This window comes from Carassius auratus, chromosome 12, assembly GCF_003368295.1.
Source record: "Carassius auratus strain Wakin chromosome 12, ASM336829v1, whole genome shotgun sequence".
In the NCBI taxonomy this organism is placed as follows: Eukaryota; Metazoa; Chordata; class Actinopteri; order Cypriniformes; family Cyprinidae; genus Carassius; species Carassius auratus.
Window position 1 is genome coordinate 6,641,017 of NC_039254.1, and position 21,054 is coordinate 6,662,070.

Consider the following 21,054-nt stretch of genomic DNA (forward strand, 5'->3'; position numbering starts at 1 on the left):
CAGTGGTACCCAAACTGGGGGGCAGCAAGGCTGAGGGATAATTAGGGCCCTATGAAATCCATTTAATTTTTCCTAAATTATTATTATTATTTTTTTTTTTCACAATTAATTTCGATTTTGATTTTTCTTTATTGCTTTTTTCAGTTTTAATTTTTCTCAACTCATTTTTAATAGTTAAATAAAATTGTATCAATTAAAAAGCATGTCTAATTGATCATGAAACATATACATTTTCACATTTAACTGTCATTTAATCATTTAATTATTGAAAAATTAATTTTTACCAACAAAGGGGATTTACTTTTAAAATTAAACCACGGAAAAATGTTGTGTTTCATTTTTGTAGTAGTAGAAGTAACTGCATAGCAGTAGATTACATAGCTGGCTATGTACATTTTACTGAAAAATAGTAACGTGACCGGACTCTTATTTTGACGGGTTGCCGCCAATACCTTTACAATTCTGTGTAAGTGATGCTAGTTTTACTCAAATCAAACGGTAAAATGCTCATGAAGTCACTCTCAGAGCAGTTTTGGAGACGTTGTTCCTGTGTTTCCATCCTCATTTAGAGAGACGCAGATGCTGAAAATCACCACAAGCATCAGGCATGCTTCTGTGTAGTAATGAAACTCGTGTCTGCGCCATTCATTAACAGAGACACGCAGAACACGCAGGATTCATATTTAAATTTAATTTAGCAGCTATATATTTATAGGTACATATCGTGATTTGAATTAAGTGTAATGATCTGTCTTTACTTTTAAATGATTAATTATTTAAAGTTGGAAAAATTCCATGAGATTCCGCGTAAAGCTGTGAATTCTGTTTTTATGACTGGATAAAGACTAAACTGTGTAATTTCCCACTTATCATGAGTCCACTTGCCTGAGTGAACATAAAATATCTTTAACCAATACCACCACTGGTGAAAGGGCAAGTGTAATGCAAATATATTGAAAGATCTGGGAGGATATCAACGCGTTCTCGGGGAGAACAGTCAGATCTTGCGTGCCACGAGATCTCGTTACACCCCTAGTTAGTAAGTTAGTAAGTTAGTATTAATTAAATTCAGACACACTTACCAGCGTCAGTTGTGTCGCTTCACAGCCATTCACAACTCCTCTTCCCTGGCATCATGGGTTGGTAAAGTATCCACTGAATGCAAACTACAGAATGTTAGTGGAAGTAGTAGGTAAATTATGTACTTTTCACCTGATGTTTTTCTGCATACTATGTACTTGGACATACGTACTGTTTTTGGCCATGGAAGTTAGCATATTTGGATGCAGCAACTGTTGAAAAATTGCCAACATTTTAAAACTCATCTCAAAATCCCTGCATTCTGTTATTATTCTCAATTTTATTTTGAGGTATCGTATCTCCTCTGATAGCCCCGCCCACTCTGATCAATTCTCTGCCAAGGATTGGAACCAATCAATGACCATTACTTGCTTTTTTGAACAGAGTGTTTATCAAAAGATTACTGAAACAGATCTATATTATCTCACTTTCAATGAATTGAGACGAAAAACATCTATAAATGTAAAGTCATTTAATCAAGTATAGTGGACTTTAATGTTTTCAAATATAAACTCAAGTTTCCGAAGAAAGATCTGTGCTTATATTACTTTATTTGGTACACAGTACAATGCAGATCTCTGTTATAATAAGCGGTATGTAGTGGTACTGTGAAATTACTAATAAGATTAGATATATTTAATATAACGAAGCATGACTGCGGTTGTGTAATGTTGATCACGTCTGAAGCTGACTGTTCTCACCCAGTGTCAGTTTTTATTTAGTCAGCGCTAGCCCCCTAGCAAACACAATTCGGATTGGACACATGAGCACCGCGGCTGCCCGCCCAAGTTTGTTTGGACCATGGTTGGAGTGAGTCAACAGTCAAGTCACACACACACACACACACATACACAGATGCTACAAAGATGCATGTGTTTGTAGCATGAGGTGAGAGCTACAACACTTAACCCTTGTAGTGTGTCCTTGAGCCAAACACAGCCACCCACACACTGTCATTTTTTCATATGTCATATCTTCATTGTTCAATTATACTTGAATATAAGAAGAATGCAAGTTCATACAGACATTGCATGTGCAATTTGCATATTACCAGCTTGGCACGATGGTTGTGTGGTGAAACTTGGTTCCAGTGTTCATTCTAGGGAACAGTAAACAAACCACACACACTGCAAGAATACAACAGGAGGCCTTGGGCGCTGTGTTGACTCTGCTCATGGATTTGTTCCCTCAGTGATGCACAGAGTCGGTCTGTTTTTATAGGCTGGTGTGGAAGGGCACTAGCAGACCAGAGGGCTATTTTTCATAAACCCTTATTAGCCGTTATGGTATGAATTATTAGAAATTGTGATCATGCAGTGCTGCAAATAATTAGACAGATGAAAATGTATTTTATTTATACATAGTGTGTATGTTTATCCTAGAGTAAATTAGTTTTTTTAAGCCTAAGATTATCTTATTTGTATAGCACTTCTAATCAAAGAAATCCATCTCAAAAATAAAAAGCAGTACAATCAGCATCAAGTTCTTCATATGAAAACAAGCTAAAATATATTTGACCAAAATCAAATATTCCAGAGACAAACGTGTCAAATGTTCATAATATAAGGCTTTCTAATTATTGCTGGAAATGTATATTAAAATTTCTGCTTTTTTGCTTAACCTAAGTTCTGATAAGTGATTATAAAAGTAGTAGTGGTATTTCTGTGGATGTGTGTGTGTGTGTGTAAGTGGCTGTGTGTGTACATGGTCCAAGGACACATAGTGTGCTTTGAGCTCAAAGGCTTTTGTGTGATCCTCGGTTTATCGTCAGATCTGCACTCATCACTGTGTGTGTGTTACAGTCACTATCTTTCTCTATCTACACAGTGAGACACAAGGATTAAACAACACACACAGAATGTCGTCACTTAGCCTGAAGTCTTGAATCGTGTTTGCATAACTTAATATTTTCTTTCCTGTTATGAGTAATTTTAGCCTCTGGCCATCCCCATGCACAGACCCGTAGGTCTGTTCCGACCTTTCCTTGATTGACAGTTTAGAGCCTCATGACCTTAACTTTTTGGTTTATACTGTCACTTATTTTCATGCTAGCTCAGACACTAGACGAGTACTGCTTGTTGTGCTGTTTTAAAAGTTACTAGTATTAATGATCATAGCTCATAATGTGCATCTTCATGCAATGTTATATAAATTACCAGTCTGTAACTATATTATGTAAGTCCGAGTTAGTTGGAAAGCTATAGTTGGAAACTGGACCACACTGGTTGCACTGTATGCTTTGATAAATATATGGTTTTGGTTCATTAAGAAGAATCGTCTCATAAGAGTCATTCATTTGGAAATGAAAACACTGGTTGCTCTGTATTAGAAACTGTAGATATACCAAAACAGTGCACTCATGTTATTATGAATGGGAAAAAGTGCTACTGGCAATATGGTGGAAAAAGTGACGCCTTACAGAAAAAGAGCCAATCAGCTGTGAATAGTCATCATGTCATGCAGTTGCTGTTAGAGGCTATGGTTGTTATAGAAACAGAAACTTAGGGCTGCACAAGTGCGTTCGCTGGACCAACTTAAAATAGAAGCTTTTTTTAATGCTATTTAAGCATAAGAAACAACATTTATGGGACAATTATTTAAGAGTTTGTTGCTAATTTGAATATTCTCTAAATGTAAGTATGGCAAGCAGTTTTTTGAGATTTCAGGATTTCCCCTTTCAAATAAAAAGCATTCATAGATGCTGCAAAAATCAGATTTTCCTTGAAAGAGACTCTCTGTATGCTTTTGATTCACCAATCAGTGCTATTCATTCTGTAATCAGGAATATACTAGTCACACTATTTGTTTTGTGCGATGATTTAGTAGCGGCATCTCTCTGAGTATTTTGGTATGCTATTCCGGTGTTAAGTCTTTAAACAATTTTTTCTTTTTGTACTTTGTTTAAAAAAAATATAATGGAAAATATGATGGGGCACAATTCTCTTTAAATTTCTAGTCCCAAATACCTTGGTATTCCCATGCTTGCATGCTGGATTTACTGTAGAGTGTTGCTGATGCTGACTTTAGCACTGTGGTTTGGGGGGATGGGAGTTTTGAGAGGTAAGAAAGGGGCATTTTGAGGGGTACCATGGTTGATATTTGGCCTAATACTGCCAAGTCTCATCAGCATAGCCCACCCATCTCTCAGTATGTGGCAGGAAATCTCAGCACGCAGTGCAAGTCCTTTATTCTTCAGAATGTGTCTGGGTTTACTTTATGCCCTAATTTGAGGAAGCAAACCACCCAATATGTCAATGTCTCAGAAAGACACTTTATGATTGCACATGAAAACAGGAAGTGTTAAATCAGTACTTTTTACTGCACCTTTTTTGCTTTCTCTGACTCTTTTTATTGTGCCAGCATACTGTCATTTTTTTTACAGTGAAGTCTGATCTTAGTTTGTGGCCAAGCTATGTCACATTAATGCAGTTCATTCCATACTTTCTCATGCTGCTGAATGAAGCTTTATTATTCTGTTTTCATGGTCATGTTTTCTTTATAGCCATTCAGTTTATTCATAGCTTGCTGATAATGATTTAGCTCTCCATCTGTTCATCCCTGTTCAAATAGTTCCAATAATAGACAAATGAGTGTAGAGCTATGAGTGGGTCTCTATGTTGTTGACACGATTTAGTCATGTTTGTCCCTGTTTTTCTAACTGGGGTCTCTTTCTCCATTCGCAGGGCTGCTGGGTTGTAATCATTTCCGTGGAGCTGCAGTGAACTACAGTTCTCTGTTACTGGAGGATGGACCAGGGTTGTTGTATGTTGGGGCCAGAGAGGCCATTTACAAACTGGACACCTCTAACATCTCTGACACCAGTATCTCTGTTTCTGTGAGTCACAATATTTTCAATATGTTTCATTCCTCTTTCTAATGCAGCTGGGCTGATCATAGTTGTTGTTCATGTCTGTATAACAGCTTGAATGGGCAGCATCTGCAGAACAGAAGAGGCAGTGCCTGAGCAAAGGAAAGAACAATCAGGTATTGCCATTCTCGATGTGTAGGATATCCTCCCATAAATCCCACAGCTCAACTCAATGTCATGTGAATGATTCCCAAGGAACAAATACTGGAAAAATTGATTAGCCTGAATTCACTTTTAAGCTGTTTTGGATAAATGTTTCTTCCAAATGGATATATAAATGGTAAACCACATCTAAAGAATGAAGAGGTATACTTTTTTGTGATACATACTGTAGATAACATCTAGGAAACCATATGTGACATACTCAAAGGTTCTTGTGCACATTTGACACAAAACAAGATGAACATTGATTTTCTTGACAAAAGCAAAACTGATGGTGGTTTTAGTGTAAAGAAGTGAGAGTGAGAGGAAAATATTATCCAATATAATCCAAAAATGCTGCTTTATGAGAGCATAAACTGGAATCTAAAAGTACCGGTAAACGGTTTTACCGATATAAATAATAAGAATCACAAAGTTTCTTTTGATATGTTGCCTTTGCAACTAGCTGAAATGAGAAATCAAAAATCACTGCCGGTTTAGCCCCACCCACTGATTCATGCACTGATTCAAATAAAAAGAGGGGCGAATGCAGATCTGTGCAAAATTCAAACCATAAATATGGCTCTGAAGACAACAAGGTGCCTTATAGCGCCAAGTTGTGGAAAAACAGTCTTTGCATTGCCTTCCTTCTGATTCCAACGTTAGGAAAGAGTGAATTTACTTTTTTTTAAATGAAGATCCAGACTGTGTCAGTCACAACTTGGTCCTTTGTTCACTTCATTTCACTGCGGATTCATTTACAAACAAGGGCACAATTTGACAAGATTTTCAGAAACATTGAAACTAAAAGATGATGCTGTGCCAGCTATATTGGATCTGACAGTAATGTCGCACCACACAAGTATGAGTAACTGTTTTATTACGTGGTTACTATTGCTGGATCTGTTTGTTCAGTTTGATATGTACTGAGTATTTATGCATTTTAACCTAAATCACAGCAGCGGCCATATGTGAAGGACGCAGGCTGTCAAACATCTGTTAGCCAATCATACCAGTGGGCATTTTACTCCCGAATCTACAATCCGCCACGACTGTTCAAATGGAGTATTCTGATGAGGGGCATCAAAATAGGACTCTTAAACAATAATAAACATTTTTGACTATTGGCTATTGGTTTTCTACACAGCAGTCTGCGTTTTTTGTTTGTTTTTGTTTTTGAAATATAAAGATATATATAATAAATTCTTTCCTTTTTTTATCACAGACTGAATGCTACAATCATGTGCGGTTCCTGGACAGATACAATGACTCTCACCTGTACACCTGCGGGACGCATGCCTTCAGACCACGCTGTGCTTACATAGTGAGATGTTTACCTCTCTCATTCTGAACTTCATATTGCAAAGAAATTTTGATCATAAATGTTTTATATTCTAGCAAAAGATTGAGCATGGTGCTTATAAATCTTCATGTTTTGCTCAGGATGTGGCACGCTTTACCTTTGTGCGTTTTGAGGAGGGAAAGGAGAAATGTCCTTATGACCCTACAAAGGGCTACACTGGTTTCATAACAGGTAAATGACTTGGATTCATAAGCTTATTCCATAACTTGCAGGTTTCATCTAGTGTGACCTATAAGATTTGCTGTTTCAGATGGTGAGATGTACTCTGCCTCCCAATATGAGTTTCGTAACATCCCTGATATACGACGCAACTTTCCCTTCCCCAATTTACGGACAGAAGATTCCCCAACAAGTTGGCTGCTGGGTTAGTTGAAAATGTTTTGGAAAAGAAGAATAAGAATGGTTACTAATGTGCTTTTTTACTTGTGGTTTTTAACACATTGCTATTTGATGGTCAAAAAGTCATAGCCATTTTTTACTCAAAGAATCAAAAAAGTAATAGCACTCCTGCCTTAGTAAGCATCACTAACAATTCACTACTTTTAGGCAAAATGTTTTGATTCAGTTAAAACGCAAGATCCCAAAAGAGTCACGCTATTTTAATCAATAAACATTGTACTTCCCAGACACACAATAAGATCTGTAAGGCCCATAATTGGTCCATTGTGGTGTGGGCAGCAGTTAATGCTGTTGTGCTTTCTCGTAGAGTCAAATTTTGTCGGCTCAGCGTTACTCCGAGAGAGCATCAACAGCTCAATCGGGGATGATGATAAACTCTACTTCTTCTTCACGGAGAGGAACATAGAACCGACAGCTTACTCCAGCCAGACCAATGTGGCCAGGGTGGCCCGTGTGTGTAAGGTAATGTTTGAGATATATTTTGAAGAGGAACAGATTTGTATTTTTCAAATCTGGTATTCAAATTTGCATTAACAAGACATTTTCACTCCTAAGGACAATTCAAATAAGCTAAAATTATGACAGTGGCAGCCTGACCTCATGTCGCCACACATTCCTGGAGTTTCTACGGTTTGCCACTGTTGCCGGGCAGATAGAGCCCCACTACCCAAACTATCTCTCTCATTCGCTTTCCTTCTCCCACACATGCTCTCCCACCTGCATTACTCTCATCTCATTTAGTGTCTTCATTTTGATCGGATAAACCACCCAGCATTTTCCCCTCACCGTTATATCTTCATTTATTTCACACCTGCTTTCACTCTGCAGCTAAGACTTAACGGCTCTGTGAAGCAGGTCAGGTCCCTTACTGTTTGACGTACTGAGTTAGGAGAGAAAGAAGCTCCAGTCCAAAGTAGGCCACACTGCATGCACACTCACACACACACACACACCTATATGGCCGATCACACACATGTACACATCCATGCTTATAGACTACTGTTCAGAAGTTTGTGGTTGTATTTTTTAATGTTTTTGAAAGAAGCCTCTTATGTTCACCAAGACTGAATGGTGAAAATCACAGTAGAATTGTGATTTGCTATTTTTCAATGTATTATAAAATGTAATTTATTCCAGTAATTGCAAATCTGAATTTTCAGCAGCCATTACTCCAGTGTCTTCAGTGTCACATGGAAACATTAACGGTATTATTTGAAATAGCATTACTAATCTTGTAAATGTCTTGACCGTCACTGAAAAAAATTCTAAAGGTTTTAGTAAGTAGTTCACAGCCTTTAGGTTCACTAAATAAAATTAGTAGTAGTCGTGATAAACTTTGTTAGCATTTTAATTGTCTCACCCCAATAAACAAAAGTTTTGTTGTAAGTTCAATCAAGAAAAAAGAAAAAATCTTAAAAATCTAGCCAACCCTTACTTGCTATACATTAAAAATCTTCTGTTGACTTGTGTTCAGTGGGTGAGAAATTCTTTTAATTAAGCAGGTTCACCAAGGGGAACAGTAATCACCCTTATAGAGATTAGTGCACAAAACAACAATAAAAGTTAATCGAATTACTAATTAAGTACAGCAACAAACTATTAATACTAAGTGTCCCTATAAATCACCATGCTATGACCCTTAAAAAAATTTATGTCGAAGAAATGTGTTTTTCACAAATAAAGTCTAAATAGCAATTATATGTAAGCTACTCTGAATATTGCTTTTCAGTGTTTACACATCATAAATCCATTCCATATTAATTAAGAAAATATTTCCTGTCAAATTAACAAAGCATGCCTTGCTGTGATAATTGCAATAAAGAGCAGGAGGGAAATGATTATTTTGCCCCAGATGTCTTCCTCAGCCATCATGAGCATACATTATGTAACATTGTACATTAGCTCCGTTTTTTCCTTTGTAATCTGTTTCTCTACATTTCAAATTTGACATTGTTTGTCTATACATACATACTATATATCCCTATATTTTGTATGTATATACAGTGTACATTTTTAGAAATAAAAAGAAGGACATTCTATCATTTTCAGTGAAACACATATCTGATACTTAGATCATGTGACAACATCGCTAATAACTTTTGTTATGGAGAAGCTGTACAAAAGGCTCTATTTTCTTTACTCTTAAATTTGAGCCGTCCTCCGTTCTGGTCTTTCTTCCCCTCGCCTGAATGTGAACTGACACCACAATTAGCCTGAAGGTCCTCATGTAACTACTAAAGTCAGATGGAGCATGTTTTTGAGCAGAACGCTGTTTGCACATTTAGGACAGCTTTTTGTGCCCACAACTGTGTCATTTCAAGTGCTTGATGCAAGTGAACTACTCTCAAGGGAATATGTGCATTATGCAAAAAGCCATGGGGTGGTTTGGTAGAAATTCCCCAGATAATATTTTTTTCCTTCTCAGTATACCTCAGATTTGAAAGTTGACAGGGGTGGTGTGATGCAAAGCTATATAATTGTAATTTATCATTTAAACTCAATTATGTCACATCCCATTAGATTGTAAGATGGGGCTATATTGTGTTCATTATTTGTTAATATTTTTACAGCTACTTTAGTGTGACTCATGTTCCTGAGGAGTTAAAAGAACTTCAGACTATACGCATATTATGTATATCGTGTTATTCCTACTACACTATTGAGTTAATAAATATGAGCCATAATTTTATATGTAATTTGCTTAGATTTTCGTATCAGTTGCTTTGTTTTCGTTTTCCGTTCACAGGGGGACATTGGAGGGCAGAGGTCTCTTCAGAGGAAGTGGACGTCCTTTCTCAAGGCCAGACTGGTGTGCGCCATTCCTGATTATGAGCTTTATTTCAACGTGCTCCGCAGCGTTTTTGTCGTCGAGGGAAGCAGCGTACACGACAGTGTCTTGTATGGTGTTTTTGGACTCGAGTGGTGAGAAAAATCATTGAGATTGAATTTGTGAACCTGCAAAAGGCTGTGTACCATTCAGAATTGAGTTGTGAATGCCTTTTAAATTCCAATTCAGTTGCTGAATTTGAATAATGGTAACAAACAGGGTGCAGAATTGCAATTTGAACTTGAATGTAGTGAAATATAATTTAAAATAAATCAAATAGAAATGTAATCTAGGATTGATCTAGGAAGGCAAGGGATAGATAGATAGATAGATAGATAGATAGATAGATAGATAGATAGATAGATAGATAGATAGATAGATAGATAGATAGATAGATAGATAGATAGATAGATAGATAGATAGATAGATAGATAGATTTAATTTAAGGCTGCAGTTAAACAATAGCCTTCAGTTTTAGTGGGTTGAAATGTTTTACAGTGAGAGGGGGTGCTGCAGTCTCATTAAATGAGATGTGAACTGAAGTAGCATTAATCCTCTAGCATGTGACCCTGTTATCTTCATTCTCAACATTTTTTATGACTAAAGGATTTTAGCATGAGAGCCATCTCTAAATATTCCCATGTGTTTTTCTCGCTATAGCAGGGACACTCACAATAGTACACAGGGCCCTGGGCCAATATTTGAATTGGCAGAATCGGGATAGAGAGAGAGAGAGAGAGAGAGAGAGAGAGAGTATGCAGAGTCATGCTACATTAAATTGTCTTTTAAATGTCTACAGACTAGTTGGTGACCAAATTCTCCCATCAAACCAGTTTCCGGGTAGTAAACAGGACCGAGCACTGATTCGGCAAACCCTTTTATCAGCCTGAAGGGAGTAATAACATTTTTTTTTTAATGTTAGAGTTATGTCCCTCAGCTGAAAAGAAGAAAAATGCAATGGGTTTGTTTTTGTGTGCTTTATAAGCTCTACTTTTCTCCATAAGGATACAGGTTCAATGAATGTAACATAATTGGAACAAAATAAAACTGTTCCTACTATCATTATTATAAATGTAGTGAAAAGAAAATGGCATTTAAAATTCCACCATGTGCTGTGATCAATAAAAATTACTCACATTTTCTTTCTGACTATAAACGAAAACCTACTTCTCATCATTCTTATGTCATTCTCTTTCTCACTGCCAGGAGAAATGTTAAGATGTCTGCAGTGTGTCACTATTCACTCAAAGATGTCCAGACAGCTTTTGACGGGCCGTACATGGAACTACAGGACACCAAATGGAGGGAATACACTGGGAAAGTTCCAGAACCGAGGCCTGGCTCGGTGAGATGCACTAAATCAAAGCAGTCCTATAAACTGTTGCCTTCTAGTATCTGTAATGTAGAAGTAGACCAGCTCTTTGGGACTTTTATTGCATTGTTTCTATTTTCACTCTTCTGAAGAATGTTATGTAACAGTGGCCTTGTTTCTCTTCAGTGTATAACCGATCAGCATCGGGCCCTGCTCATAAATTCCTCCCGGGATCTCCCTGACAACGTACTGAATTTCACTCAGAGACATGCTTTAATGTCCAGACAGATCCAGCCTGTGGGAGGACGTCCCGTGTTGCTCCATAGGGGGGCAGACTACACTAAGATCGCTGTAAAACAGGTTGTGGGCTTGGATGGACGTGTCTATGACATGCTCTTCATTGGAACAGGTAAGGGTCCATTTCCTTTATTAGTTAATGATTTGATATTGAGTTTGAAGAGATAATTTTGATTGATTTTGGATTGTGATATGAAGATGGTAAGATTTAATGTTAAGAATTTGTCTCATATGCTCACCAAAGCTCCATTTGTTTGAACAAAAATACAGTAAAAACTATTTGAAATATTATTAAAATAATTTAAAAAAACTATTATCTATTTAAATATATTTTAAAATGAAATATATTTCTGTGATCCAAAACAGATTTTTTTTTTTATGGGAGCTGTGATAATTTTTTTTAAGAATACTGTGATGAATGGAAAGTTCAGAAGAAAACCATTCATTTAAAATTGAAAACTGTTGTAAACTTAGTATTTTTTATATTTTGAAATCTTTTATTAGGTTTCATAGCCTTGAAATTTGGTTTTTGTGCTTCTCTCCAGATGAGGGCTGGTTACACAGGGCTGTGAAGATCAGAGACCGTGTTCACATCATCGAGGAGCTTCAGCTTTTTGAGGAGAAACAACCAATCAATAACATGGTGATATCACAAAAACAGGTAGCCCATGATGCACCTACAGTATTAAACATTAAAAACCAGCATTAAATCCAAGTGTATAATACAAATGCTAATGGATCCCAAAGAAATCTTATGCTGTATTTTTGTTCAACAGAAGAGCATCTATGTGAGCGCCGCCTCTGGAGTGGTGCAGGTACCCCTGTCATCCTGTGAGCGCTACACCTCCTGTCATGACTGTGTGTTTGCACGAGATCCATTCTGTGGCTGGGATGGTAGAGCGTGTGCTGAAATAGCGGCTTATGCTAACAGGTAAAAGCAGACATCTGGTGTTTTTAATTTTAGACATTTACACATACTGTTACCACAGTCCAAAAGTCATTTTTCTGCCAGTGATGGGTGATTTAAGGAAAAGGGATGCACAATGTAATGAAACAATATCGGAAACCATTATTACATTTTATTGGCTGATATTGGATATGATCTCTGCTTATTTTTTATTTATTTTTTTCAAATAGTATATATTTTTTCTATTGTAGATTTAAAAAAAAAAATTTTTTATTATCTTTATTGGATATATTTTATGCTGTGATGTTCTTATTTCAAAATTAACTAGCATATATACATATTTTAGTTGTAGTTATGTTTTTGTTATTTTTTACAAAGTAGTATTAATAAAATCAGTGAAATATGAAAATATTTTCAGAATTGTTAATATAGTATATTTAATAAAGTGCATTCCTAAAATGTTGTAAATATATTTTATATACATATTTTTAATTTTAGATTTTTTTTAACATATAGAGTTAGTGCTGTCAAATGATCAGTCACGATTAATCTAAAAAACTAAAAGTTTTTGTTTACATAATATATGTGTGTGTACTGTGTATATTTATTATGTATATATAAATACACACCCATGCATGTATATATTTAAGACAAATTTTAAGTTTATAAATTTAAAATATTAATGTATATTATTAATTATATGAAAGTAAATATATACATGGAAAATTAAAAAAAATATATACTGTATGTGTGTGTATTTATATATACGTAATAAATATACAGAGTACACATACATAATGTAAATAAAAACTAATATATTAATATTATTATAAATTATATCATATATAAATATATTTAATATATAAACGTAACATATTTTTCATACATATATACATGTATTTGTGTGTATTTATATATACATAATAAATATATACAATACATACACATTTATTATGTAAACAAATTTTTTTTATTTTGGATGCGATTAATCACCATAAATCTTTTGATAGCACTATATGTAATATTTCTTAAATATTTATTTTATATTAAACTTATTTTGCATAATTTTTTTACAAATATATTTGTTCTTATGTCAGTGGATGTAGATGAAGTCATTGAGTCACAATTATGAGCCAGTCTTAAATAGAAATACACAAATGGGCAATATTGAGAAATTTTCAACTTTAGGTGTCTTAAATCTCCAATAAATAAAAGTATCACCATCAGTGAAAGTCAGACTATTGTTCTTACAATGTGATTCAAACCACATAATGTAAGAATTCCTAATAAAGTTAACAGCCAACTGGTGAATAAAGTGAATTTTTTTTTGCTAAAGTAAATTTTTGCTTTCACTAGTCTCCTGGTGTTAATTTTCAGACACAATGTCCAAAACACATTCACATTATCTTCTGCACGCTTCGATGAATGGCTTTAATAAGTGCACCTCTGTTTCCCGTAGGTCCAGTCTCATCCAGGACGTCCAGATGGGAAGCAGAGGCTGTACTAACATTACAAGCGATGGTGTGTTTGCATGTGAATAACTTCTGAGCAGCCTAGTCAGGTGACTTTCAAACGTAGACTAATAATGTCTTGCATTTTGTCAGGTTTCGTCATGCACCGGACTCGTGCAGTGATGGCAGGAGATGATGTTCTGTTACAGTGTGAGATCCGTTCTAACCTGGCCACCCCTCGCTGGACGCTGAACGGTCGGGAGCTGCTAGGTTACGGCGTAGACTTCGGCTACCGCACTGGCACTGACGGCCTCCTCATCATTGGCGCTCAAAACCAGCAAAGTGGACACTACCGCTGTTACGCAGTAGAGAACGGCGTCTGGATTCCCGTTCGCAGCTATATGGTACAAGTCCAACCCGTTCTGCCCCCTGCATCGCATCTCTCAGGAAGCCCGACGGCTTTACCTGAAAACTTCTTTACCACCACAACTGCGCCAACTCTGAGTCCTTCCAGTGTTCCTGCGGAGCAGCTTCTGTCGCCTCCACCGGCTCTGTTGCCTTCGAGACCGGAGTTACAGACCTACAGACACATGGAGGCCATGTATATCTCTCTGGTGGCTGTTCTCGGCGGGCTTTGCCTGGTTCTTACAGTGGTCCTCCTGTATGTTAGCTTCTGTGGTGCACACAACTCTCCCAGTTCCAGAAAGTACTCCCAGCAAGCACTGTCCATAACCACAGCAACCGAAAGAAAAAGAAGCTCGCACTTTGAGCTCAAAACCATCTCCAGCCACTGCAATGGCAGAGCGGAGGGCCGTAGCAGAGCGTTGTCGATGGACGGAGAGTTTCTGCAGATGATTCCAGCAGACATCCAGACCACACCTAGTAAGGAACCTCCGCCCGCGCCACCACTTCCTATGCCGCCGCCCCTGCCCGAATCAGAGTACGCCAACGGACTGTCAGCCACGCTGCCTAGCGTGCTGAGAAAGATGAACGGGAATAGCTACGTACTCCTGGGGCAGACGGACTCGGAAATGACGTCTCCGCTTTACCACTCTTTCACCGAGGAGCTCAACAGGATTCTAGAAAAGAGGAAACACACACAGTTGGACATCCAACCAGATGAGAGCTCAGTGTAGCATGATCTCGCACAACTGCTATATCGCCCCCTTGTGGTGTGGAGGCTTACATTTTGTACAAGAGCCAAGAGAACTGTGTGTTGTGAAGTTCTTTGTGATCTCGATGTTCAACTTAAACTTGTTTGGTTTGGCGCCATTGAGAATCGTCTTGTGAAAAATATATTTGTGAACATATTGGTCGACTTTACATCAGATGTAGCTAAAGACACCTAGACTGTGGACCTCGGAGTGTATAAATCACAAGATGGATTCAATTGAGAACGTCCGAGACTGAATTTGGTTATGTTGTTTTGTTTTAAAGGAGAAGTAAGAGACTTGAGAACACTGTCCAAAGACTTTCTCAGCAAAGCAATGCATATTTGTACATAATTAATGTGGAATTATTGTGCAAATGCAGACGTTTACAGATTTTTTTGTTTTTGCCTAATTGCACCTGATGTAAATAACAATCATTTTATTATCAAAGTATAATAAGTCGGAACTGCTTTGCTCGATTAATAATCATTCAGAAAGAGTTTGGTTTTCAAGCCTTTTGGCAACATTTCATGAGTGTTCTTGAGCATTGGACTTTTTAACAACGCAATTTCACACTAGATTGCAGTCAGATTGTAGGAGCAGTGAGTGTTAGCACATGAATCGTTGACATCTACAGATACAGAGGCGGTCATTTTCAGAGCCACTCGGCTGTAGAATTCAACGCCTCCTTCAGGGATGAGTTGGGTTTCTCTTTGGCAGTGCGTCAGAAAGAGTGAATAGATCTCAAAAATGGAAGAAACGCTCTCTCTGATACACAATTTCCCTGTCAAATGCTGTCCAGCTTTGACAGAATATCCTTTTTATATTTAAATGAAGGAAGAGATGCTCACAAAGGGAAGTAAAATCCCAAAAACTTTAGAAGTTTGGTGAGTTTGCATTTAGTAATTTTGAATGCATGACAACAGGTGACCATTTCAAACTCCAGAAATAAATGTATTTATATTAGGGCTGTCAGTTTATTATTGTAATTTATTAAAATTAATAAAAAAAAAAATTATTCACTACAGCTCAGATGTTTGGGGTGAATTTCTTATGCTCACCACGGCTGCATTAATTTGATCTAAAATACAGCAAAAATAATAATATTGTGAAATATTACAACTTTTTAAAATAACTGTTTTTTATTATAGTATATTTTCAAATCCAGTTTATTCCTGGAAAAGCAAAACTGAATTTTCAGCATCATTGTGTCATCATAATTTGGTGTTCAAGAAATATTTCATAATATTTTTATGGAAACAGTAATACTAAATAATAGTAAATAATACATATTTTTGCAGGATTCTTTAATTAATCAAAAGTTCAAAATAACGGATTTATTATTATTTATTTTTTAATTAAATATCTTGCTGACCCCAAACTTGAACAGTAGTGAACTGTTTATGAATAACATTTTTGACACAATTAATAATTCCCCCTAATCCAAATTCACACAATAAAAGACAATTTATATGACAATAAAATCACAATGTGTAATCACTGATTTGCTATTATAATAATTGAATAATTTTTAATTGGGGGGCTTTTCTCAGCAACGGAGTAACTGACATTTATTTGATTCAGTAATCAGCATATTGTAATTAATTAGCTTATGTTTAAACGGACAGGCCTAATATCTATACGGCTGCATATCTTATTTCTGCTGTGTGTATTGTGTCCCTGGTTTTGTTCTGGTTTGTAAACAGTGTTACACAGAGCCGTGTTGAGTCAGCTCTTGTCGTTTCTCCCTAGTGGCTTTCCCAGCTCGCGCTTGAGCTCGTGTTACTCAGTGTTGCTGACAGGAACAGCGCTGCTTAGCAAGGACTCAATCAAGATGCAGAGAGTCTTTTCTCAGAGCAGCAGAAAGAGTAGGGAGAGACATGATGTGCTTGTCGTGAAGCTTGGATACACGTGTGCTGTCACACTGACTCTATGTGCTTCAGCTCGACTCTTGTTCACCTTCTCTCACTTTTTCTTTCATTCAGGTGTTATTTTCCATCCATGCACTTCAACCACTTGTCTGAAGATCCACAGAACATTTCTGATCAGTCTTCCATGAGACGTATTTGCGCTGCTTATGAGCATCAGTAAAAATAAGATTCTGCCTTTTTGGTCCTCTGTTATAAATACATTATACAAGACTAATTTAAACAGGGTACTGCTGATCAAATATTTAAGGTCCGTTTTTATAGAAATTAATACTTTTATTCAGCAAGGATGCGTTTGCTTTTTTTAAAGTGACAGTAAAGGCATTTAAAATGCTACAAAAGATGTCTATTTATATAAATAATTATCCTTATATATATATATATAAGAATAACATAACTTTTGCCAAATTATGACAATAAGAAATGTTTCTTGATCAGCAAATCAGAATAATTTCTGAAGGACACTGAACACTGGAGTAATGATGCTGAAAATGTAGCTTTGCTCTCACAGGGATAAATTACATTTTAAAATAGATTAATATATAAAAAAATAGTTATAAAGAGTAATACAATTTCACAATAGTACTGTATTTACTGTATTTTCGACCAAATAAATGCATCCTTGATGAGCACATGAACGACTACCTAGACAGACATTTTTCTTTGGAATAGTGTGAATTGTTCACAATATTAACATGTGGAGAGTAAATCATTTTGATTTCATGTCGACTAAGTGCTGTATGCATATGGTGTACTTCTAGTCATAAACTGTGATTCATCATGATGAAAATATTAGAGGGTCTGCTGTCATTGTGTTTGTGAACATCCACTGCCTTATAATCGCACAACGTTTTGCACTTCATATTTTCCCAAGGTTTTTGCTATGCTTACATGTCAGCCACACTCTGTATCCGTGGATATATCGTTTCACTGTTTTAGAGCTTATATTTACAAAATGATATCTGATGTTTACATCCTATTAAAGTATTTATTATAATTGCTACTGCTTCTGTATCTTGTGCACCCCAAAGGTTCAAGATCAGTTTGCATGCAAGTCCTCTAAAAAGAAACCTCTGACTAACCTGAACCTAATTTTGTGTCACAGTAGGAGATTTTAACCAGATCCCCATCTGTATCAGGCCTGTTGGTATGTCCCCAAAGTATCTGTTACTTAGCAACACCGCTCTTAATTTAGAACTTTCTTTAATCCACATAATAGGTCAAGCTAGTTTCCACTGGGGAAAAAGATGTGATCGGAGTACTGGTCTCATCTGCTTGTAATAAATGGGACACAATAAATATACATCTCTCTTGTGAACTAATTCATTAAAGCATGGCTTACATTGATTAAATGCTCAGCCTCGGGTTATCTTGCTGGGTTACTAACCGGTTCATCTCTGTGGAAGCTCAGTTGTTCCACATTGATGTTCAAACGACAGCCAGAAGAAAGCAGCTAGTCATGTTGTGTCATTCGTAGTTGTCACTAACATTTTGTTTACAGAGTTTAGTTTGCCGTTTTTTTAAATGAAGTGCCAAACCGTTAATACATGATTACAGCCAACATATTCTAATGTTCCCGCCCCCAACCTGATCGAGGTCTGTGGCATACTGTGTTTATTGCTTCTTTGCCAGTGATGTGTGGGAGTGAGAAAAGCTTTGTGTCGCTGTCACTGTAGATTAAACGCACACAATTCATGTCAGTTTCTCAGCTGCTGGAATCAACAGGACTGTAACCACCAGAGATATTGAGGGGGACACTTCTGCCCTAATATTAAGAATAAAAATCAGCCAACGAGGAGATCATTTATTGTCAAATCATTACATTTGGTAAACCACAAAAATATGAAACGTATAAATATGTGGTTATAGTCTTGCAATAATATTATTTCCTGGTTTTTTTTCCTGTTATTTTAATATAACTAGAGTACTACTATGCATGTTTTAATCATTTGTTTAGTACAAATGAAACAAAAATCTAATTAGAAATGTTTCCCTGGCAACTAGCTGATTTTTTTTTTTATTATTAGTTTTATTTAAATTTTTGGTTACACTTTATTTTAAGGTATCTTTGTTATGGTATAATTATACATTTAAGTACTGAGTAATATTAGTTAACTATATGTTCTTACTAAATGTGACCCTGCAAAATCAGTCATAAGTAGCACAGGTATATTTGTAGTAATAACCAAAAATACATTGAATGGGTCAAAATTATTTATTTTTATTTTATGCCAAAAATCATTAGGATATTAAGTAAAGATCATGTTCCATTAAGATATTTTGTAAAGTACCCACTGTAAACATATCAAAACGTAATTTTTGATTAGTAATATGCATTGCTAAGAATTAATTTTCCCAATTTTCTCAATATTTTGATCTTTTTTTTGCACCCTCAGATTCCACATTTTCCAAATAGTTGTATCTCAGCCAAATATTGTCCTATCATAACAAACCAAACATCAGATGAAAGCTTATTTAATCATCTTTTTGACCTTTTTTATTGGTTTTGTAGTCCAGGGTCACATATGGTTAGGATTAGAATTATGGTTTGGGTTACTTGCATGCAATTATGCAGAATTTATTGTTATTATAATAGTAAGTACATATAACATGTAACAAAAACAGCTTAAAATAAAGTGTTACCATGTTTTGTTTACTATAATAACTGCAGCTGCTACAATACCTTACTAACAAAGTTCTTAGTAACAAAGTAGTTTTCCGAGATATCAAGATTTATTAGTGCAGGGGTATTTGGGTAACAAAATTCCAAACAAGTGAGGAAAAAATCATATGGAGTCATATTTTCAGTTCAGAATTTTATTTCCCAAAGAAAGCTTTGTATTTCTCATCTTTTAAAGGGCCAACATAAATGTGAAAAGCAGTTAATCTTATTCAAGCAAAATTTCATTGTTATATAACTTTACCAAGCAACAAATAATTTGTCATAATTCATCAAACAGAAACAACTTGATTTTAAATGTCTAATAACAGGTCACTACTGAAAACGTTGTATTTATGTTGATTTGGTGCTGTGGCAGAAGTTCAGGTCTTCTTCAATAGGTCAGAACATCAAGCAGAGAATAAATACAATGCAAAGTCCTTATTTTGTCTGTGGGCCGACTGGATGGATGCTGAGGGGTCGATTTGTGAAGGGGTGCCACTGGCCCTGGATACTGGGACTGTCTGTGTGGAAGGGTTTACGAATGCGGATGATGTCCAGGCCTGACTGGTTGGACAGCTTGGTTATAAGTTCTACAATTTCCTGTGATGTTTTGTTGGTGACTGTCTCCTCCTTCACATTACCATTCACTGCACAGATCAAATAACTACAGTAAGCATATAGTTTTTTTTTTTTTTTTTACATTTATAACTTCAAATCATAAACCTTTAGTAATACTGCAGGAAACAACAAGGTCAGGCTTACAATACTCAGCTACTATCTTTGGAATTCTGCAGGACTGAGGGGAGATATAAACCACAGTTCCTGGATTATTCTTGGCAAAGTCCACCACCCCTTCTTCAATGAAATCCCTGGAGGAATAGAAGTGATTTTAAGTGACTAAATGATTTACAATAAGCAAAACACAAATAATGCACAATGTCAAATGTTCTCACTGAAACATCGTACTTAATCTACCACAAACTTAATTTAACACCAGCTGCACTAAAACTCATCCTAAGCCCAATCAAATTTAAAAAAGCTTTCACCTTTTCATTGCAAAATAATTTATTTAAAAAAAAAAAAAAAAAAAAAAACTATAAGTATTTTAATCCATTTTAATATTTCTTTTTACATAATATGTGATATTAAACTAACAAATAATAATAAAATACAACAAATGATAATAAATTCCTGGTTCTCCATGCACAGTAAATAGTCTATGTAATATATATATATATATATATATATATATATATATATATAGTGTTTAATTACACATGATCAGCACAGATGATGTAAACCCATACCTGACTCCTAAAGAGCCCTGGCCTTTCTTCGAGAAGATCAGAGATATTCGCTTCAGCTGACAAACATAGCGGCCCACTCCATTGTGAAGAACGCTCTGTAAAAAACGACTCGGTGTTCCTCGAGCAGTCATCTTCACCTTTTCAGAGATCCTACATTCAATTCACCACACTCTTTAAATGCTGTCAGTATAGATTAGAGTACAATGACGCACTTTTAATGATTAGATGTAGAGGACAATCGTCAGAAGACATGTGTAATGTCATGTACGTCACAAATTGTCGTCCGGGTGGAAATAGAAGCTACGCATTAGAAGTAACTGCAATACAGTTTTGTAACAATCAGAAAGTTCCCAATTGCATT

General features: G+C 36.0%; 2 protein-coding genes across 2 annotated transcripts; one reads left to right on the forward strand and one right to left on the reverse strand.

Annotated features, from left to right (window-relative positions):
• Nucleotides 1-4,124: 4,124 nt before the first annotated feature.
• On the forward strand, nucleotides 4,125-17,237 carry LOC113112167 (semaphorin-4G-like). Its single transcript, XM_026277616.1, has 14 exons — nucleotides 4,125-4,140; nucleotides 4,764-4,915; nucleotides 5,002-5,064; nucleotides 6,315-6,413; nucleotides 6,533-6,623; nucleotides 6,703-6,816; nucleotides 7,159-7,313; nucleotides 9,598-9,773; nucleotides 10,885-11,023; nucleotides 11,177-11,399; nucleotides 11,833-11,948; nucleotides 12,064-12,218; nucleotides 13,654-13,715; nucleotides 13,799-17,237. Exons 1-14 carry the CDS (start codon nucleotides 4,125-4,127, stop codon nucleotides 14,779-14,781), a joined length of 2,544 nt encoding a protein of 847 aa, XP_026133401.1. The 3' UTR covers nucleotides 14,782-17,237.
• A 2,121-nt stretch (nucleotides 17,238-19,358) lies between these two features.
• On the reverse strand, nucleotides 19,359-20,976 carry LOC113111632 (39S ribosomal protein L43, mitochondrial). The gene is made up of 3 exons (XM_026276575.1): nucleotides 20,694-20,976; nucleotides 20,149-20,255; nucleotides 19,359-20,033 (listed from the first exon to the last, which is right to left on the reverse strand). Exons 1-3 carry the CDS (start codon nucleotides 20,822-20,824, stop codon nucleotides 19,825-19,827), a joined length of 447 nt encoding a protein of 148 aa, XP_026132360.1. The 5' UTR covers nucleotides 20,825-20,976; the 3' UTR covers nucleotides 19,359-19,824.
• Nucleotides 20,977-21,054: the final 78 nt, after the last annotated feature.